This window comes from Tinamus guttatus, unplaced genomic scaffold (assembly GCF_059628265.1).
Source record: "Tinamus guttatus ecotype Peru unplaced genomic scaffold, ASM5962826v1 Tinamus_guttatus_pri_ptg000164l, whole genome shotgun sequence".
In the NCBI taxonomy this organism is placed as follows: Eukaryota; Metazoa; Chordata; class Aves; order Tinamiformes; family Tinamidae; genus Tinamus; species Tinamus guttatus.
The window spans coordinates 117949-138388 of NW_028288698.1; the positions used below are offsets into that span (position 1 = coordinate 117949).

General features: G+C 39.8%; 1 protein-coding gene across 3 annotated transcripts in view; it reads right to left on the minus strand.

Moving 5' to 3' along the window:
* Positions 1 to 20440, minus strand: part of PHACTR2 (phosphatase and actin regulator 2) — a 111125-nt gene that overhangs the window by 36951 nt on the left and 53734 nt on the right. For all 3 annotated transcript variants that reach the window (XM_088522779.1, XM_088522780.1, XM_088522778.1), the window contains exons 2-3: positions 7403 to 7570; positions 437 to 517 (exon numbers count right to left, since the gene is read on the minus strand). In XM_088522779.1, the coding sequence (XP_088378905.1) occupies positions 437 to 517; positions 7403 to 7570 (249 nt within the window). The remainder of the gene's footprint in view (positions 1 to 436; positions 518 to 7402; positions 7571 to 20440) is intronic.

Consider the following 20440-nt stretch of genomic DNA (forward strand, 5'->3'; position numbering starts at 1 on the left):
CTATTGATTTACTTCCTTTGGTTTACATCAATGAAACATAAAGGGTGATGACATGGCCCCAAGTGCTTTCATTTTTCAGCTTAAATTTTCCCTATCACCTTCCATTGGCCTTAGAAAAGAGAGTTTGACTCAAAAAAAAAAATAGATTAAAAACTAATTCCAAAAGTTTTGCACTGTCCAGGGAGCATCAAAATATTTAGCAATGTGACCAAAAGTCATACAGTGTATATATGTCAGAAGCATGAAAAGAACACAAATCTCATCTCTACCTTTAGTTGTCAGCTATCTCATATTATCTCTCACACCTCAAATTTGCATCCTTATACTTATTTATGCTATATGGAAACAATAAAATAGGGTCTTTATGTTTAGTGCTCTTTATGTTTAGATCCATGTTGAGTGCTCAAGAACCAAATTCTAGGTAATTTGTTATCACCTTGCTCAGGCATTTCCTTCAGAACTCCCCTTCTTATCAGCTCCTCTCTGCTTTGTCTTGTCGAAATCTTCCTTTCCAACACTAAAGAAAAAGCACAGTTAAGAATCGATTTATTCTGGAAGTGATGTTGCTTGTGAAAAATGTAGAAAAAATATTTTTTTAAGAAAAAGAAACCTTGAGATTTTTTTTTCCTTCTGATATTGCAGGAGGGTTGGTTTTACACTCTGATGCCATCAGCTAAGAGACACTCCATTAGGTTCCCTTTACTGCTAGTGGAAAAAGGTACTTCCGAGAGTTTAATTTAATTCATCCTAGCATAAGCATTTAATACCTAAAAGCACCTCTTCCTTCCCATTGACTGGAGTGATTAGCTCATCCAAAGGTATCTCCATGTACTCTGCAGACACTTCAAGCTGGGAGAGAGAAATCCTGCTCAGAACAAGCAACATCCTGTTCATTATCCTGTTTTTAGGTTAAAAGAAAGAGCACACAAAACACACAAAAAAAAGACTGTGGCATGAAACATTGTAATTAACTAACCTCTGGCATGCACTTCTATCCCTTCTATCTATCACTCCAGCTTTGGCTGCTTCCATCACTTTCTTCTACCTATATTTTCCTCCTGTGTTTTTTTGATCCTTCCATCTTCCATCCTCTCTGTCAATGTATTTCTGTTCCTTCAGTCTCCTGCATTCCTCTCTTCTGCTTGCAATTTCTCTGTATTCTCTATATGTTTCTCTATTTCTCTACAAAACTTTGCTGCTATAGGTATGTAGATAAGTATATGTGTCTATATATATATGTGTGAGTGCGTGTGTGTGTAAATAAATATATCATATAATGTGTGTATATACATAAACGTGTGCACGTATATCAACATTATATAAATTTCAAAATTAAAGCCAACATACTGTTTATAACATTAAACTATGATGCTATGTAAATAACTATTTCTCTTACCTATATGTATGCACACATTGATACTGACTATACAAACAAGTCAGTCCTGACTGAGAATGCAGTTGGTTATCAATTCCGGCTTGCTGAGGAAAGCTGAGGTGAGGCAGGCTCAGCTCCCCAACATCCTGCTTCAGACGACTCATAAAATCCCCAGTCAAAATCTATCCCCTCCTACAGTCAATAACAAAATTTCCACTGACTTCAAAGTTACCTGTCAGAAAGTATGCAAATTTATCCTACTACATGCAGTCGTGATCTGTGGTCCTCATTCACCTAAGTAAGTCTTACTTGTCCCAAGGATTACATAAACTGTTGTACATTTAGCCCAATACAACTAATAACAATAATCATAACAACAGTTTCCCTCAAAATGCAGTTTTACTCCCTCCTTACTCATCCTCTCAAAAGAAGATACTTAGTGACATTTGGCTACTACAAACCTCAAGACATCTTAAAAACCCATGCTCCTATTTAAAGAGCAATTTAAGATTCTGGACATTCTCCAATTTTTAGTTTTGGTCTTCCAAGAGAGGCTCAAGAGAATTCTGAACTTTAGTTTTCCTCTGACCCAGTAAGAGCTATAAATGCCTTCTGTGCCCTCTCTGTATATACTCTCAGCTATGGGTCTTTGAAGTGGCATCTACTTCATGCCAAGATATAAACTGCTGCCTTCTTTTCCTTCACAGTGAGAGAGAGAATAAAAACCCTTGAGATTATGCCATTTTCCGTTTGTTTTTACTTTGAAAACCCTTTAGGCAGAAAGTATATAACCAGTACACAGAGAACAGATTTTATGAGGTACAGCATGGAAAATATGTTGTTAAAGGAAAAAAATCCAGTCATCATTCCCACATTGGCACAAATGCTTCCATATCTAATCCACCATCTATTTTTTCTGATGTTAGTGATATTTGCCACTAATGAGTATCTTACAGCTGCTAACGTAACATCAGTAACACGAAGTTTTATCAAAGCACAGCATGATAAAGACCTGTCAAACCTATACCAGGAACCTTTTTCATAAAGCTTATGCAAAAGCCAGTTCAATTGATACCAGTTCTTTCTAATACACTACATTCTTTCTAATTAAGAAGAAACTCTTCTTCATCTCCGTGTGTATCTATCAAGTTGCAGCTGGTTCGAAAGAATAAGCAATAAACACAACAATCATCATGTTGTCTCAAATGTTCTCAGGCAGAATTTACTTCCTGCATGTAAGATATAAACACATACACGCACACATCTCATTCTGTAATGTAAATACAACTCTGATATGTAGTTTGAGGAATAGTATTTCCGGTATGTTTTCTATTTTATATGGATACTTTTCCATTTATTTCTCAAGTTAGAAATGTTTCTTCTGCTGTGTTAAGTAGCAAGCAAAAAAGGGCAACTTTCTAAGTAAGTGTATTTTGTTTACCTCTCTTAGTCCTAGGTCTACATCCACTAGGATAGCGTTTTTTTCCCTTTTAATTTTTTCCCCTAACACAGCCATCTGAGGCAGAGTAAATGCAATGCAAATTGGTTCTCATTTCAAATTCCAGCCTCATTGAAAACAGACAGATGTAAGTGATTCCATACCTTAAATACATAGAGAGTTTAAAAGCACCTTAATATCTTTCTATAGATCTGGGGTTTCTTTACAATGAAATAGTCTTCAAGCAAGCGAAGAGAGGCTTTTGCTAAAAGTTAACCCATTATTAAGTATCATAGTAGTCTTTGCTTTACAGAAACTTAGGTATGCAAAATATGGCTATCAAGCTGGACATTATCAAAAAATAAAATGGATTTTTTTTCGGGGTATATAGAAAATGATATTTAGCATAAGATATATGAAGCACTTAGCACAATCAATTTTGTTAATTTTTTTTTGCCAAAAAGAATTAGTAAATACAAAAGCTTGTAACTGGACTCACAGTGGCCTTATGATCAATTAGTTAACAGTGTGGCATTCTCCTGCAACAAAAATTTCCCATGCCCTGTATGATTTACAGAGATACTTCTGTTTGTGTTGATAATAAATTTACACTTTTCCATACATAAGTATATATCATCAAGCATACAACTGACCAAAAGAACTCCCAGTTAAATGATGTATCGACTTTTATAACATTTCACCACCAACTCTGTTACTTTGCTACCAATTTGTAGTGTGAATTCTCCTATTTCAATGGAGTTCTGTTTGCATAGTGTTGCTCTCCCGTCTGAAGAAGAAAAGTTCTATCACAAACTGAACTTTAACCAGGCAAAAAGATAAGCTTGGTTTACTACTCAGACCTGAATGTCAGTGCTGTGAAACCACAGCTGAAATGAAGAAAAAAAGACATTTTAGGAAGGCTTCCCAAAAAGTGGCTGCATGTATCTCCTCTACTTCAGGGTGCTTTCTCAACACTATCAACAGTAGTCACAAGGCTAGAACACAAGTTCTTATTTTCAATGAAAAATAAAAACTACTCATTCTTTTTAAGTTTGCAGTATTAATTTTCAGCTGAACCACGTGTGTGACCTGCTAACCACACACATGGTGCCAGGACTCACGAGGCAGTGGAAGCAGTCAGACACAGCTGAGCTAATGGATGAAGAAAGGAGCTGAGGCAGCCTGCAGTCTTTCAGCTACAGTAGCATGGACTTAACCTGGCTGACAAATTGCCTGTGAATGTCTTCTTTCTGCATTCTGTTTGTGAACAGAATGTGCAAAACTGCTGTAGCAGGAAGGTAAGCAGCAGAATAGAGCACTGCAGCTAAAGAGCGTCTCCCTCGCTCACCGGGTTCAACCTCCGGCTTGGTGCAAGGCAAGCTTCAGCGCTAGGTCTGGTTGTTCAGGTCCTTTGCCAAGCTGAGTTTTGTAAAACTCCAAGGAGCCTCTCTCTCTTAGTGTTCTCCAGGATAAATAAATGCAGCTCCCTCCATACATCAGGTGCTCCAACCAACCACCCATCTTAGTGGCTTGTCATTTGCTTACCATACTCTCTTCAGTCATTTTTTTTTTTGATACTGCTGAGCCTCAAATTGGATGCAGCAATACAGCTGCAGCCTATGAGTGCTATGGAAATAAGGCACCTGATAGATTTTTTAATTTGTTTTTAGGATTTTGGGTTTCTTTTTGCAATATAATGCAAAACATTAAAATATATCTGTCATAGAATCTGAATGATTAAAAGTGAATAAACCACATACTTTCACAAAGTAATCGTTCTCTGCTTAACTATATATATTTTTAAAGCCGCCTTCATAGAAACCTGTTAAACGTTTATATTGCTCCATTCTTTTCTTCCACAGCCTTTTTCCATATGGGCCAAATCAGATCTCTGGGCTTCCCAAATCTTTATATGCAATTTTAAAACTTTTTAAATATTAATGCCATTTACCACTTTAAGACAAGTTACAAGTTGAAAAATTTGTCAAATGGTAGCAGCTTTTCTGTCACTGCCCTACAGGTCTCCATTTGAAAGGCAATAATGAAATGTCTTGCATCAGTGAAAATAAATGTTGTTTCAATCAGAATACATTTAGTCACCACAGTGTAGAGAAAGGAAATACCTAGACATTAAAGCATCCTCCCATTAATCTTTCAGGCCTTGCAAAACAGCAAGCATTCAGGCTCTGACATTATGTTGCTTGTGGGATTACACTTTTGCAGAAAATAGCAATATCACAAATCAGGAATTGGAAAGTGATGTTAAATGACCAAATTTAATCATCCTTTAGATCAATACTGCTTGAAAATTACCTCTTTCTTAGGAGTAATAAATACAGCTATGCCTCGAGAGCACACAGTGGCAAAATCAGAGGTGCAGAATCTACAAAGTTAATTATACCTTGCTGTAATGTTGACAGTATTGTAGTCACGATAATCTGCGTGTACAAATGAAGCCAGGTTCAGGGGGAGGGGTAACATTCTTTCTTACCAACATGTATAGCTTCATGGCATCTGAAAAAGGCATTCTGTAATTGAAAGTTTACCTACTCATACCTATAGAATAATTCCAAAACTTGATTACAGTTCTGAGATTATCTAATATTTTCTATCCATTATATCTGCTTAAAGACATCTCAAATTTTCAGGTGCCCATCTTGAGATACCTTCATCCTGAATAACTTCATTTGAAGCCAGTGCCAACGGGAACTGTGTGTTCTCCACTGTCCTGAAAGGCTCTCCAACGTCCTGAAGGACTAGACCAGCATCAACAACACAGCAAACTAAGCAAGTAACTAAGCACTCTTTCGGAAATGTTGAACTTATCTTTTTTATATTTAATGTTTTTCCTTTTGTAAAAGAAAAATGAACATATATTTTGTCTTTGTGCTATGGGAATTGATTCGCAATGAAGACTGGATTGAGCCCACTAAAGAAAGATCATATAACATAAGAAATACTATACTTAGCATCAATAAATCAAATATTAACTTGTAAACAAGTAACTGCAAAATGACACATTATTATCTAATGGCATAACAATGTAGTATATGCTAATGTGTTATGACAGTTTGAGGAATCTCTGTATATACAGACATGAATTCTGATTAGCTTGATTAATTCAGTGTCTATTCAATCACATACCTGTCTAAAAGCAGCTGCAGAAACTGCAGTCAGTCAGCAGGAGTCATTAACAAGAAAAAAATTTGTTTCTATACAACAAAGGTATTGGAGAAGCTGAAGGAAGACAGAAGCAACAAGGGAGATACCCAACTGAGGGGAACTTTTTCATTGCAATATGAAATAAATTGTGGAAGGTTTTTTGCAGGCCACCCAGGAGGGAAAAAAAGAGAGAGAGAGAGAGAGACTGAGCAGGACAAGGGAAGGATTTGGGTATCAGAAAGACTGTCCATGTCTTCAATAGGTGTCTTGAATGATGATGGCATTAGCAAAGGGGTTTTGAAGTTCTTTGCTTTTTGCTTTCTGTGCAAACAAAGCATGTTTTGGAACTAATACTGCAAAACTAGAGCGCTTCTTGCTGCAACTGTTAGGGATTGTTGTATGAGATTGTTAAAATGTAAAGCAGCACACTCTTGAAAGTTCAGGAGAGCCAACTGAGGGCACTTAAGGCTATTCGTATTGCCTTTACAGCCTAGGGTCACGGGAGATCCCTCAGAGCACCTGCCCTGCAGTAACGAACCTGAAGAGCCCATAGACACTTCCTGGATTAGACTCCAGTTTAGAAGAATACAGCATTAAATGTCTGAATCCCAAAACAGAAGTTTGGGATTTTTCTAGAGAAAGCTTGGCGAGAGCTATGACGCACACATATACACACAAATATACGGGATGGGTATATGCAAATATATATAGAGAGAAACAGAGAGACTATACACATGATATACATTATATATAGCATATCTCTATATACATGCAGTTTCTCTCTCTCCCTATGGATATATGCACATGCACTAGGCTTCAGTTTCTTAAACATAAGTGTCTAGAGCCACTAGAAAGGCCCAAGGGTATCCGAGACACCTGTACAGGGATGGCAAACACAACAAGGCAACTTCTGGAAAAGCAGCCTGAGACCAGCCAGGATACCCCGGAGCATCTCAGATAGCACAAAGCACCTGTGTTTGATAACTGAATCCCAGTCCTCAATCTTGCTCTTTTTCACATGAAATGTTGTTCAGTCAGTGTTTTATTTTAGACTGTTCTTCAAATCTTGTCAACAGAGGAGCAGAGGAACCATGGGCCCGCATGAAACCCACAACTGCAACATTGATCCTTGTTCTTCTGACCAGACTCCACCGACCAGGGCCACATCCTCTTCTCCCCTCTGAACACACTAAACTTCTGTCCCCATGAAGGCAAGGTTTGTTTCAAGTTGTGACGATTAGGAGAATCTTCAGGACAGAAGATGAGGTATTTTGCCTTGCCAAGGATCAAACGTTTTTTACGTTACATCAAACACTGTGCCTACAAATTCTTGTCTGTCTAATTAGGTACAAGACCTTTTCAAGCATTACTCTGCAAAGCCATTCCACTATTTTTTACTATTTGCTAGCAAAGGGCCATGCACATACCTGCCGATGTTTCTCTGAATTTGTCACTTGCCTTCTTCTTCCGCCATTTCCAAGGTTTAAAGATTTTGCCAATGGTAGAGAGTTTGCCCTTTCTCTTGAAGGGAGGAGTTTGGGATCCTGGGGCTGGCCCATCCGAGTTAGCAATTGAAGCCTTATCCAATCCATCAACTGTATAAACAGGAAAATTAAAGGTAACTGAAGGAAGGAGGACAGAAAAATTACATGGTATATAACAGATAAAATGCTCCATTCCCAGAATGCAGAAGGTTCTGGTTGGTCAAGGGTTTTTTTCTGTTTAGAATGCAGATAAGGACACTTTACTGCATTCTGTAGTGGCAAGTCAGGCCTCATCTGTATTTCAGTTCTGATCAATATGTCACACACAGAGGTTTGAACAGTCTCCTCACAATGTGTATCTGGCATGCATTTTTGTAATTTTTAAACTTCTACTACTAAGAAGCTTTTCTACAGCGTATGTTCATGAGACTTTTTCCCTGTGTGGAGAAATGCTTAATAACTATCTATCATATAGAAAACTAAACCCATACAATATAAACACAGAAACTATTTCTTCCAAATAAATCCATTTTTTTCAACAAGCTCTAATGATAGCTGTTCTAGCAGTGGAATGGGCACACAGAAATAGGTCAGTTTGATATCCCTAATAATCAGTCATTTACCATGAAGTCTGCCCTGAGTCAGGCTTCTTATTAACAAAACATATTTAACAATAATCTTTTGCACTGTAGCCAAAGGTTTTGGACTGTAGCCAAAATAGAAAGAAGGATTAATTTTCCACAAAAAAAAATATGCTGAACGATATCAAAGACAGTATTTATCACCAATGGCTATACCATCAAGTTTTGTGAAACAAATCAGGATTCATTGTACAACATGTAGTAACATACTATTAAAATATTTTTTCCCAGATATTTTCCTGAGAAGTCTCTTACTGCTTATTTGTTTTTAAGAGCTAGGGTATCTTAGACCCTTGCAGTCCTGATCCTGCAAACATTTCAGACGTGCTTAACTTTATTCATGTTAGTAGCATCATTGAAGTCACTGAGATTACTTGCATACATAAAATCACAGGCTTAAATGTTTGCAGCATAAGGGTTCTGTAATTATTTTCATTCATCTAAACATTCTAATTATAACCAATTCAGAACAGAGTTGATATCACTCTCAACAGTAATAATGATAATAACAGATATTTAAATCAGAAAACGCTTTTCAAAAGAAGGAAATATCACTGTCCTCACTTTACAGATGGAAAATATGAGGCACAGAACAGTTACATGCTCAATTTTGTGTTTGCAAAATGACTTCCTGAATACTGGTCCTGTGTCCTAGCTTCTAAAAGATACAACTTCAGACACATAACACCACGATACAATCTTATCACTCTGTTTCTCAGACAAATGGCATTTGACAAGTGCTATATTTGTCCTAGACTTTATAATGATCTGAGATGCTCAAAAAATATTTTCTGTGATAAAGCTGATGCAGTGTCATCAGCATCCAAGAAACTTTATTTTTAATGTCTTCTGTAGTGTCAGAGAGATGGAACTGATAGCCTAAGAACACTTTTCCTGGATAAGTTACCGTTATTCAGATGCATCAGAATTTAAACATTTTATTTAAATGTTTTCTCTGAGTACTTTGTGATCTATAATAGGCAGAGAAGATGGAAGACAAACATTCAATTAGTCTTTAAATATAAAAAAGTGAGGGTATTTTTAAAGACTAAGCTGTAATTACTCCCTATATGAGTGTAAAGACCCAACTTTTCACTTGTGAATCCCAGAAACTACAATAGGGTATATTTAGGGAGGTTTAACCTGAGGGTCACTTAAACAAACGACCTGCTACCTTAAGGACTTCGAGAAGCCAGGTGAGAGGTAGGGATTAGAGATGACCAAAAAAAAAGTCAGGAAGCATCTTTGAAGAAAAGAGGGGCAGCAGGGGCCCTTGTAAGAACCCCTTGTTATGAAGTAGGTATTCAAGTTTATATTTAAGTCTACAGCCACTGCCTATAGCCTATAACTCTGTATCAAGCAAATGAGTCCCTGCTGGGCACTGTGGATCTAAGGGAGAAGCAAGACCCTGACAGACAACCAGGGCTGACCTGACCTAATGTTTGCAATAGTCCTGCTCCAAGCAAGAGACTACACTAAACAACCTGCCAAGGTCCTTGGCAAACAACATTTCTGTGATGCTAACGCATGTAAGAAGACATCGTTGCTCTGTTAAATCTGTGCCAGTAAACTCAAAGAATCAGAAGAGAAATGCTGATGAAAACAGATTAGAATCTTGTAGCCAAAGACATTTGTCCTGGGACAAAAGCCAACAAGTATCTCACTGGCAGAAATTGCCCATCAGTTCATCAGAGAGCAAGGCCATCTGCTCCTTGCAGGCAGCAGGCAAAACCCACGTTCACGTCTCCGTTGGCTTAAGAAGGCTGGGCATGCTGACATGAAGAGCCAGCATCCTGCTCATAGACAGCATTGCCATAAAAACACCAGGAACATCCATCTTTCCCACTGTTCAGCCCTGGAGTCCAGCCTCTGCTATTGCAGGTGACTGTTTTCACAGAAGTCCCACCTAAATTTAAGTATTCTCCTATCTCTCCAAAGGGCATGGAAAAGGATTATGGTGTCAATGGCTCCCCACAGAGCCACACGGACCAAGGCAAAATTGTCCCTTCCAAATGAGCCAGCACATTGGACATGGGATGAATTTAGTGGTGAATAAAATTGTTTATAAATAGGAAGAATGAATCTTTGAAAAAGGGATTCAACATCAACACTTACGATTCTGTAAGTCCTACTAACTAGGATTTACTGAAAAAAAATGACCATTCATCTGGAAAGCAAACAAATATACATCGAAAAGGGATAAGTATGACTAAACCGCACACATTGGTTTTGGAAAGAATCCAAGATGAAGTAACATTTCTAGGAAAATGGACTTATTTAAATTCAAAAGCATTGTACAGTAGCACATTTTAAACAATTAATACATTGCCTAGAAAAAAAAATTCAACGGTGATGTTCCAGAGCATTTATGGAGAGATCTTTTCAAAATTTATTACTTCTCATCTACGAAACACTCAGCAGGAAATTGGTGTTTAAGATTTACACTCTTTGCTTTGTAGGTCATATATTATTTAAAAATAAAGGGGTGTATTTTTCACCTCACAGAGCTTATGTACCTTCTATTAATCATCTTAAGTATTATACCTATTCACTGAGATGAAAGGAAACTGCTTAGCTCCCCATGATGAGAGGAGCTTGGTCACTTGTGTTATTCTTTCATTTGTACAGTGTCTTGAAGTCCCACCTTGCTCCCACTGTCTTCAAAGCCAATGACTTGTTCCACTGACTTCAATAAACTTTATTATTAATTTTGACATGAAGACTCTTCACAATACAACCTGCATAGAATTATTTTTGATATATTTGTCTTAGCTGCTGATTTTACATCTGAAGGATACAAAGTGTCTGATTGTACTGGATCTGGAGATCATCCAAACCCGCCTGGATGCCACCCTGTGCCACGTGCTCTGGGTGTCCCTGCTGGAGCAGGGGGGTTGGACTGGATGATCTCTAGAGGTCCCTTCCAACCTCAACCATTCTGTGAGTCTGTACTGAATATTGGAGAAAACGAAATGCAGTTTATCTTCTTTTTATTTTAAACCAAGTTAATTTTAAACAAGAAAATATTTTTATTGTTGGTTGACTAGAAATATTTTGGTATGTGTATAGTATTTCACTGAACCTCCTTCAGGGAATGTACTAACAATGATGCAACAACATTCTTGGTTCTTCAGTGAGTTTTGCACACACGTTCCCAAACACACACTTTGAGGAACAAGGAGTGTGCCTAAATTAGTGTTCTAGCTTGCATCAGGACTTTCCTTCTGAGTGAAACCTCCTTGTTTTACCTACTGGCTGCCCTTTGTTTGTATTGTAGAGTATTGTAGAGTTTTGAAGTGCACAGATTACATTATTTTAGGAAAAAACTAAACTGGGAGATGTGCTCCAGGAGTGCACCCAGGTGCTCCAAATGCTGATGAGGATTCAAACCAGGGTATCACAATCAAACTCTCGAAACACCAGCAGGGTGTTTTGCCATGAGTATTTTACTCTATAGACCCATTCCTACCATATGGCAATACCTGCTAACATAAAGATACCCTGGACACACCAAGACAATGCTCTGATACTAGTATTGCTCCATCTCAAGTAATTAGCAAGTAATCAATACTGCTTGATGCATCTATAGTTGTCCATTTTTCTTAGTAACACTTAAATCAGTATCAGCAGGGACTGATTGGTCTAGGCAGAAGAAACTATACAGGAAGTAAGTCCTAACATCCTCTGAACATACTAAGCATCCAAAGTGCATCACTGATGTCTCGAGCATTTTATCAAGATCTCCAAAGGGCAGGTTGTAAAAGACTGGCTACAATGTTAACTGAAACACCACAGAATAGAATCACGCTAGCAAAGATCAGCAGCTAGATGCAGGAGGCCAGCAGAAGAGTCTCTTTTACTGCTAGCAGTGATTAGAGCTGTCTACAGATGAGGCTGGCTTTCCTATAAACAACCAAAGACAGAAATGCCTGAACATGTGTGATGCTGGAAAGGCTACCTGCAGTAACTTGCAACTCTGTAGCTGCCTAGAAGACACTTTGCTGTGGCAAACGGGCTCTAGAGACGTTGTGCAGCTGCAATGCAGCAGGAGTGTGAATTCCCTACAGTTCTTCCATAGCACAGAACATTTCAACAGATATTCATGTCAGCACTAAAATAGTCAAATGTCTTGTTTAGGTGTCCCCTAAAACTAACTTTACAAAAGCACAGTACAACAAAAATAATGTATCAAATCATTTCAAGCAAGCCTAATATAAATTCCATTGAAATAAACAGCTGTGATTCTACTGCTTCCAAGTCCTTTGATATAGAACACAATGAGGCCTTTTTTAAAGGTTTGAAGATAATTCATTGAGAGCTATATTTATGGAATAAATTGCTCCGTGCTTTTACTTCTGAGCTCTCTCCTCCTCTCAGCGAGAAACGTAAGTCAGCCTAACTTCACTATTGGATACTGAGAGCAATAAAGATATATGTTAACAAAAACACCACGTGCTTACACTATTTTTTCTAGGAGAATCATAATTTAATAGTTATCAGACTGCAATTCCTTGCTTGTAGTTTACCATTAGTAATTTGAGTTACTGATGATTTAAAAAGCATGTAAAGTCTGAGTAATTAAGTAGCTATCTAGCATATAAGTATACTCAATAGTTTCTTCTACAGAAGAAAATTCCTTTACCAAACCTCAATAGTTTTGAGATTCTTTCTTATATTAGTCCACATTTAGTCTGTGTTAGCATTTAATCTTTGTAGGTTTAAGTTGTGTGACCAACAATGTATGACATGAAAAAGGTAACTAATATTGTAATTCTAATATATAAGGTTGTTTAATGTGCAAGTTTCTTGGTAATATTTCCACATATCACAAAGTATCCAATTACAATTCTGTTGGTATTACCTTAGCAGAGAACACTTCTGGGCATCAAAAGTTCCTTAATTCTATTTCTGCTTGTAATACTAACCCACTAGACAACCCCAAAAAGCTATACAGCATGTACACCTCGGTTTCTACTTAACGAAAAGAAGAGTCCTGAGAGACAAAAACATTTTTGTCAAGTTTGATTATTTTATACTTCTCACAAAGCTTCTTGCCATCTGGGAATAAAAGGATTTAGGCTGACATCAACCCAAGGAAACACAGCTGGATGCAGATATGGCAAAAGCTGTGCTATTGGGTCCCACTCTGATCAGATGATCCCTCGTTCTGAATGTCTGAAATGGGTTTCTCTGTGTGTAAATATAGAGTAATGATGCCAGCCTAAGAAGTTTCTTCTCCCCGCTTTCCTTAGATCTACCCATTCCTGACCTTCTAGAAATATGCCATTACTTCAATTTGGTCTATTGGGCTTCACTGCAAGAAAAATAGTTGCTATACTTTTAACTAAAATGTCCAGTACTTGAACCTGTTTGACACTAAATGAAGTATTCCAGGAACACACTGCTATTAAACATCTTGAGTGACTAGCCAGAAGGGCTCCTCTCCTTCATCTCTCTCTCTCTGTCCCCCTTTCCAGCACTGCTCTCCACAACCGATCTATTCCTGTTGGAACACCAGGACACTGGGACTGGAAGCTACAGGATGGGTTTTGCAGCATTACAAGTGCTATCCTCTTCTCTTTGTCTCCTGCCACCCCTTGGTGTTGGACCTTCCTTCACATTGCAGTCCCTTCTCTCAGTCACTTGGCCCCCTAAGCCTGTCACTGACACTCCTGCATTGCAATTTTCTTCTGGTTCTTTGCTAAGAAAAGCAAGGAATGCAGCAGCCTGAAGAAGAAACGGTCTGTATCCCCTGCTCCTCCCTATTGCCGGGAGGGCAGGACCAAGAAGGAAAAGGCCCCACAGCTCAGGCAGAAGACGCGATTGGAGGCAGCGTGAAGGGCATCCTCAAGTGCCCCACTGCTGCCAAACTCCCCGCAGTGCCAGTGCCCAACACTTTCGCTGGCACGGGGTAACTCGTGCATTAGACTGCAGGGTTACACACAGCACCACCACAGCACCCGTCACTCAGTGTTTGTGAGAACAACCTTTGTGTGTCATGCAGGTGACTCCAAGTAATGCTCTATCTAACCATAAATGGATCCAAAGATGCAAAAGATGATGCAATGGCTTCTACTCAAATTCCTCTTAAATGCATTTAGGTCTGAATGATATCTTGTGAATTATCGGCTAGTAGTTTCTTTCTTCATCTTGCAGCACCCACTGCCTCTTCAGGAATGCACTGCAAAAGACATCCTGGTTTACCGAGACCTCAAATCCTCTTCTGACAGTGTTATCATTTTCTAGACAGTCTTGCCGAAGGGTACCAGAGTTTAATGTCATGGTCTTTGTGCCAGCAAAATCAGCACGTTTATGCAGCTGCATATTATCCCAATTCAGTGACAAGAGCAATAACCCGTCGACTTGCTGTAGAGTATGGTAAACTGTTTATTTCTGGAGCTTATTGGAAAAAAAAATCAACACACTGAATGGCAAAGTGTTTGATGCAGTCATTAAAAACAGAAATCATTCTGACACTATGAATGTCACCTTAAGTAAATCTCTCATTCTATAACATTATATCAGTTTTTCCTGAACAAAACCAAATGATAAGTCTTTTTCTTTCTTTTTTGTCTTCTCCTTGGAAGGGAAAAATGCAACTAATCCCCAGTGGCTAAACTGACAAACGGAGAGCTATATCCTACCTCCAAGTTGCACAATGAATTGGATCTGAATGCTTCTGCCTTGCCATACATCTGGAGTTTAACTTTGGGGGTAACTCTGTCATGAGCTAATTGACTTGATTGTGTTTTAATTAAACAAGAGGAAAAAGCTGAAGTTCAACTGTGGGCGGCTGCATGGTAGTTTCCATATGGAGCTGCCAATACTGCAAAATGTTAATTGAATCTCCTGCTGCTGATGAGCTGAACAGGGCGGGTTGTGGCTACTCGGAGGGATTCTGACTGCTGCCTTGAAACAGCTGAAGTGGGTGACACGTGGATGCTCCTGGGGCACTGACAGTAGAAATGGATGCGACTTACTTGAATCTCTCCAGCTTGTTACAAGCACCTATACACAAACACTGCTTGGACTGGCAGTGTCAAACACTGCCCTGAAGCACTAAAGCTCAGAGAAGGCTTTATGAGGCTGGGCTGTGCAACTCCCAGCATGTTAAAAGCAAAATGTAACCTCACTGCAGAAAGCCAAAATCAGCAGGAGGTGGAAAAATTGGGCTTTAGCATATCTGTAGACAAAAGGCCTTATTCTACCCCTTTAATGAGCCCTTGCCTCGCTCTGGAAAAAGCACGAGAGCTGCATGGGTGCTTATGAAGGGAGGCAGGGAGCTGCTCCCCTCGAAGCCACAGCAAAGGTGCCCAGGGCTCCAACACCCAAGCCTTACGTGTCAGAAAAGAAGCAAAGCTGCTGAAAACTCCCCACAACTCCCTTCCCCACGCCAGCCAGCACCGCTCTGAACATACACATGCCCCTCTAAGTCCTCTGGGGAAACCAAATGTTGATGTGGAAGCCACAGGACTCAGAGGGAAGCCCTGCCACACCAACCTCTTCTCCCCTCTTGCAGTGCCCAGGGGAGGAACGTGAGCAGAGCCACATCCTAGGATTGTTTGAGCAATGGGGATGGCTCCCACACGCATTTATTCCTGTTCTCTTTCCTCTGTACACCCGGGATTCATTTGCTTAGCGCCTGCAGGAGCTTGCACAGCAACGTGTCTACCTAGCTTCAACTGGGCACTCTCCTTTCCCAAGCGGCTGCTCCCCAGCAAACAAGGAGGGGACCCAGTTTTGGCTTCCTGCTGCACAGTATAGGAGGCAGCAAACAGCACAGGTTAAGGTAAGTCTGCTTCCATTTCTTGCTTCTGGCAGAATTCCTCGTAAATTTTACTAGAAGTAAAGCACAAAGGGTCTCTTTGCTTTACAGTTACCTTAAGTATTGTTTTTTTTTTTTTTTCAATCGCAATAACCACATTAATTCAGTGCTCTTGGTTGTTTTGTTTGCCAGGTTACAGGCTATGATATTTGTTACCATAATTTGTCTCTTGCTAATTCAGCCTAAATACAGATAATGCACTCATAATATGCAACGTACAGAGTTTCTTCATAGTACAGTTTTCACTCCCATTGGGTTAACTCTACAGTAAAATACAAACTTACAACTACAGGACACTGTGTAGGGACATCTGAAATACTGCAGGTACCAGACAGCAAAACAACCCTGACAAACAGGGCTACCTAAGCCTGAATTACACTTCTCATTCAGTAACCTGGGCATTTAGGTAGAAGAGGGGTTTCTATAGGGCAAAGCAGCTGCATCTCTGCAATCACCGCCTTTGTTCCCACCCATTTCTTGTGCCAAAGCTTAAAGATCAAATAAACTAAGGACCCTATGACCAGACTTTATTTGCAGTATGCCCATGGACATACCTTTGCAAATTAGTTATTTACATTTTGGCATCATGTGGTCTTACTGGAGCATGTATGCACAACACTTAACTCGCACTTCAACCAAATGTTTAACTTCCATTCTTTTCACTTCCTATGAAAAGAATAAGTAAATGCTCATCAATTCCTTTAATAAATGTTTGAATCTGATCTGGCTGCGAACACTCATGACAGCTGCTTTCTGGCTAGAACAGACCAGAAGAAAAATGAACACGAGTTAAATGCAAGTTGTTTATTTCTCTCCTGTCCACCCCAAAAGCTGAATTAAAAGAAGCAAATGGAAAATTTCCAGATAGTAAAGTTTTCCAGATACATGAAACATCAAGATAGGTCAAATTCTGGATCCAGAATCCTGCTATTCTCTGAAACAGCAGACAAGAAAAATCTAGGCATCAGAATAAATATATGGGAGGAGGGAAATTAAAAAAAATAAAAAGTGTACATGAAATAACAATCAAATCAAGCTGAAGGCTGAAAACTAATTTCTTGCATCAGAACATCAATGGATAAATCCCCCTGAAGTACAATCGTACAGACTTCCATCTATATTTTTTAAAGTTTTTAGAGAATTTTGTAATCCAACCTAAAAATAAACTCTGCTTAATCATCTTATTGAAGTCTGTAATGATCATTTTAAAATGCCACATTTGAAAAATAGAACTGCAGAAGGAGAAATATTTCCTACAGAATATTTTTTCTTGGTACGGTCCTAATACAGGGGAGAAAACCAGCTATGATACATTTACTACAAATATTTTTAGCAACAGGCAAGTGATAAATCTTCTGAGCAGGCGCTGGCTAAGGGATGAAAATAACCTGAAGTGAGTATGCAGCCCCTTTCCTATGTGGTAATAAACAGGAATTAAACATCTGTGCAATAATGAATATGTTTGTAATACCAATGCAGAGATAAACGTGGGCCAAGTATGACATGTGGGAGCCGCTGGCCCTATTCCCACCTCTCCAGCTAGTTGTAAATGCATCTACCCAAGCAGACCAGAAGGCTTTGCAAGGCCCATCCTAGCAGCAGCAGCTGTCCCCAAAAATAGGGGAGAGAAGGGAAGAACAAGACCCGTGTGTTCCTTGGGCCTGGTCTGTCCTGACAGGAGCGGACACATGCTAGGAATCCAATGCAGTGCGCCTTGTGAGAACTTCCCAGCCCCGGACTTTGTAGGAACTGATGAGCAGTATGGTAAGCAGGAACTTGTTGAAAAAAGGCAAATGCAAACTTTTTAGTCTAATGTAAATTCTGCTAAGCATTCCTTGTATTGTCACAGACTACTAAATCCTATGCAATTTTAGATACTTAACCAGGATTCCTCTTAGGAGCCAGTTTACCCTCAGAGTGTGAATCAGGACATCCTTACATGGTCTTGGCCACCCCCGATTAGAGCTAGTCAAAATCCTAACAAAACAGCCAAAGCACAGCCCAAATTGCTCTCAGCAGCTTAAAGGTTGCTTCTAACTCTGCTCTTCTCCCTACAAAAGCAAACATAAGCTTGTGACAGCTTCAGATCTGGCTGCTGGTTCATGTGGAGGGGAATATTAAAGCCTGAGCGTGGATTTCAGTCTCCGACAGGTCCCTGCAAGGACTGTGCTGCTCACCACCATGCTAAGACCTATGGCACCGTCTCCACAGCCTCAGGCACGGTCACTGTAGAGAGTACTTTGCTCTGATGCACACACAAGCAGTTATCATTTGTCTCGGCCCGTTTTTACATCTCAGTTGAAAGTTCGGCTGAACAAACAACCCTGTTGGTGACTGTGAGGCTGCACTTTGTGCCAGATTATTGTTCCGAGCCAGAAGAAAAATAACATTTTGCATAGGTTTTTAAAGCCCGCGCAGTGCCCTACAGCATCACAGGAGGGTCTGATAAACAGTGTGGCTGGTGAGAGGGCGTTGGATGGTGTCCTGCAGGATTGGATGGGAGGGGATGTGGAAAAAAACAGGAAGCTAGTCTGGGAAGAGACTGAAGACTTCCGTCATGAACTGACATTGCGAGGTTACTGCCAGCGGAACGGTGCTCCCACGCGAGTGCGCGAGAAGCTGAAGAGCAGCTCCCTGCAGATACAATCCCTGCCCGCTCACCAAATCCAGCACTCGCGTGATTCACATTCCCCCTCTCCCACCTACCCCGTCCCGACTCATTGCTGCCTCTCCAACAGTCTTTGTAGAAACAAAAACACTGTCTAAGCAACACACAAAAGGTGCTTTTGCCTTTTTTGTGCATCTTGAAACAAATCTTTCACAAACATCATGTATGTAAATCTGACAGCAGGTTTGGTTCTGTGGGCATGGGATAAAGTACACCCCCTTCCCACTTCCCCTCAAGTTTACCTACTATAACAGGGAGCTCTGGATATACAAAAAGAGAACATTTGCATATGGAAAGCCTTAGGAGCAATATGATCTCTCAGGTAATTAAATCCCCTTTACAGGATAGCCTGGAGTTGGCTCTCCTGCCTTTCAAAAGTGACATTTCCTTTCACACTGGCGCTATTTCGACACCTATTTTCTAGTACAGGAAACGGCATATTGCACATGTCCAACTGTGTGCAAGTCAAACCTGAAGCAAATAGTTTCTTTTTGTGACCCAGCTGGCCTCAAAATTCCACAGAGGAGGTCAAGGACACTTTTAAATCCAACTAGAAATTTTCTGAGTATTGTTCTCTTTGCAAATGTTTATGTAGGCTATTAGATCTGCAGCCTTTGAAGAGAAAACTGTGTTTGTTTTAAGTTTAGTTTTTCTAGCTGTTCTTAAAACCTTTGCCTTTGTTGCAGCTTGAATAAACAGTAATAATACAAATTCAACACACTCAGAAGAAACTGTTAATGATTAAAGGCAGCTCCTCTCAGTCAAAATGCAAGTTTGTCAATTCTAAAGCCACAGCTCTTCTTTTTCTATACGTATGATAGCAGGATTCTGAATAAAGCTAAAGTTTTCTTATTTGCTATGAGAAAACGGGAGTCACAAGTTGCAGCTGACTTTTATTCAGCATCATGTTTCCTTACTCTCATCAGCCCTAGTTGCACAGCAAACAGCTGCTTTATTCACCGTATGTGGTTCTTTATTAGGGTCAGGGTGGGGAAAATCAGGCACAAGCTGATGAATTTGTCAGCCCAGCTGCTCTTCCTTTACCATTTTCAACTCTGATGCTCAGGGGCACGTTCATGTAAAAGGACAGTCCACATACAGTTGTAAAATGATTAGTTATATTTAAAAATAGTGCATTCCCTTTCCTACGCAATCAAGAAATAACAAGCTGGTGGCACTATGAATTACTCTAGCAAAATACTCAGTGGAGCTACAGTATAAGTAGATTTGAAATTTGTATACATTTTACACTTTAATTGCTCTATGGAATCAGTGCTTAATGAAGCAGGGCGCTGATAATCAAGAAAACCTTTGGCTGAAACAGACTGTAAATGAGAATTTTTTTATCATTCAATGCACCTTGGCTTGTGTCAGAAGAACAACGTGCAGTTAATGTGCTCCTGGGTCAAGACACTCACTGAGGTGCGGCTGGAAATCAAAACCCAACCTCTCCTAAGGAGAATCAGCAAAGTTCTCCCAAAGTACTGGTAAGTAAATTGAGACTTAAAAAATTCATCCTTCAAAAGAAATGGACTACTTAGTTCCTTCTTCTCTGTAAAGCAGCTATACAGGAAGGAATACAGCCCTGGTGAGGCTGCATCTGGAGTATTGTGTCCAGTTCTGGGCTCCACAGTACAAGAGGGATGTGGAGCTGCTGGAGAGAGTCCAGCGCAGGGCTACAAGGATGATCAGGGGCCTGGAACATCTGCCCTATGAGGAGAGGCTGAGGGAGCTGGGCCTGTTCAGCCTGGAGAAGAGAAGGCTGAGAGGGGATCTAATCAGTGTCTATAAGTACCTCAAGGGAGGCAGTGAGGAGGATGGTGCTGGCCTCTTTTCAGTGGTGGCCA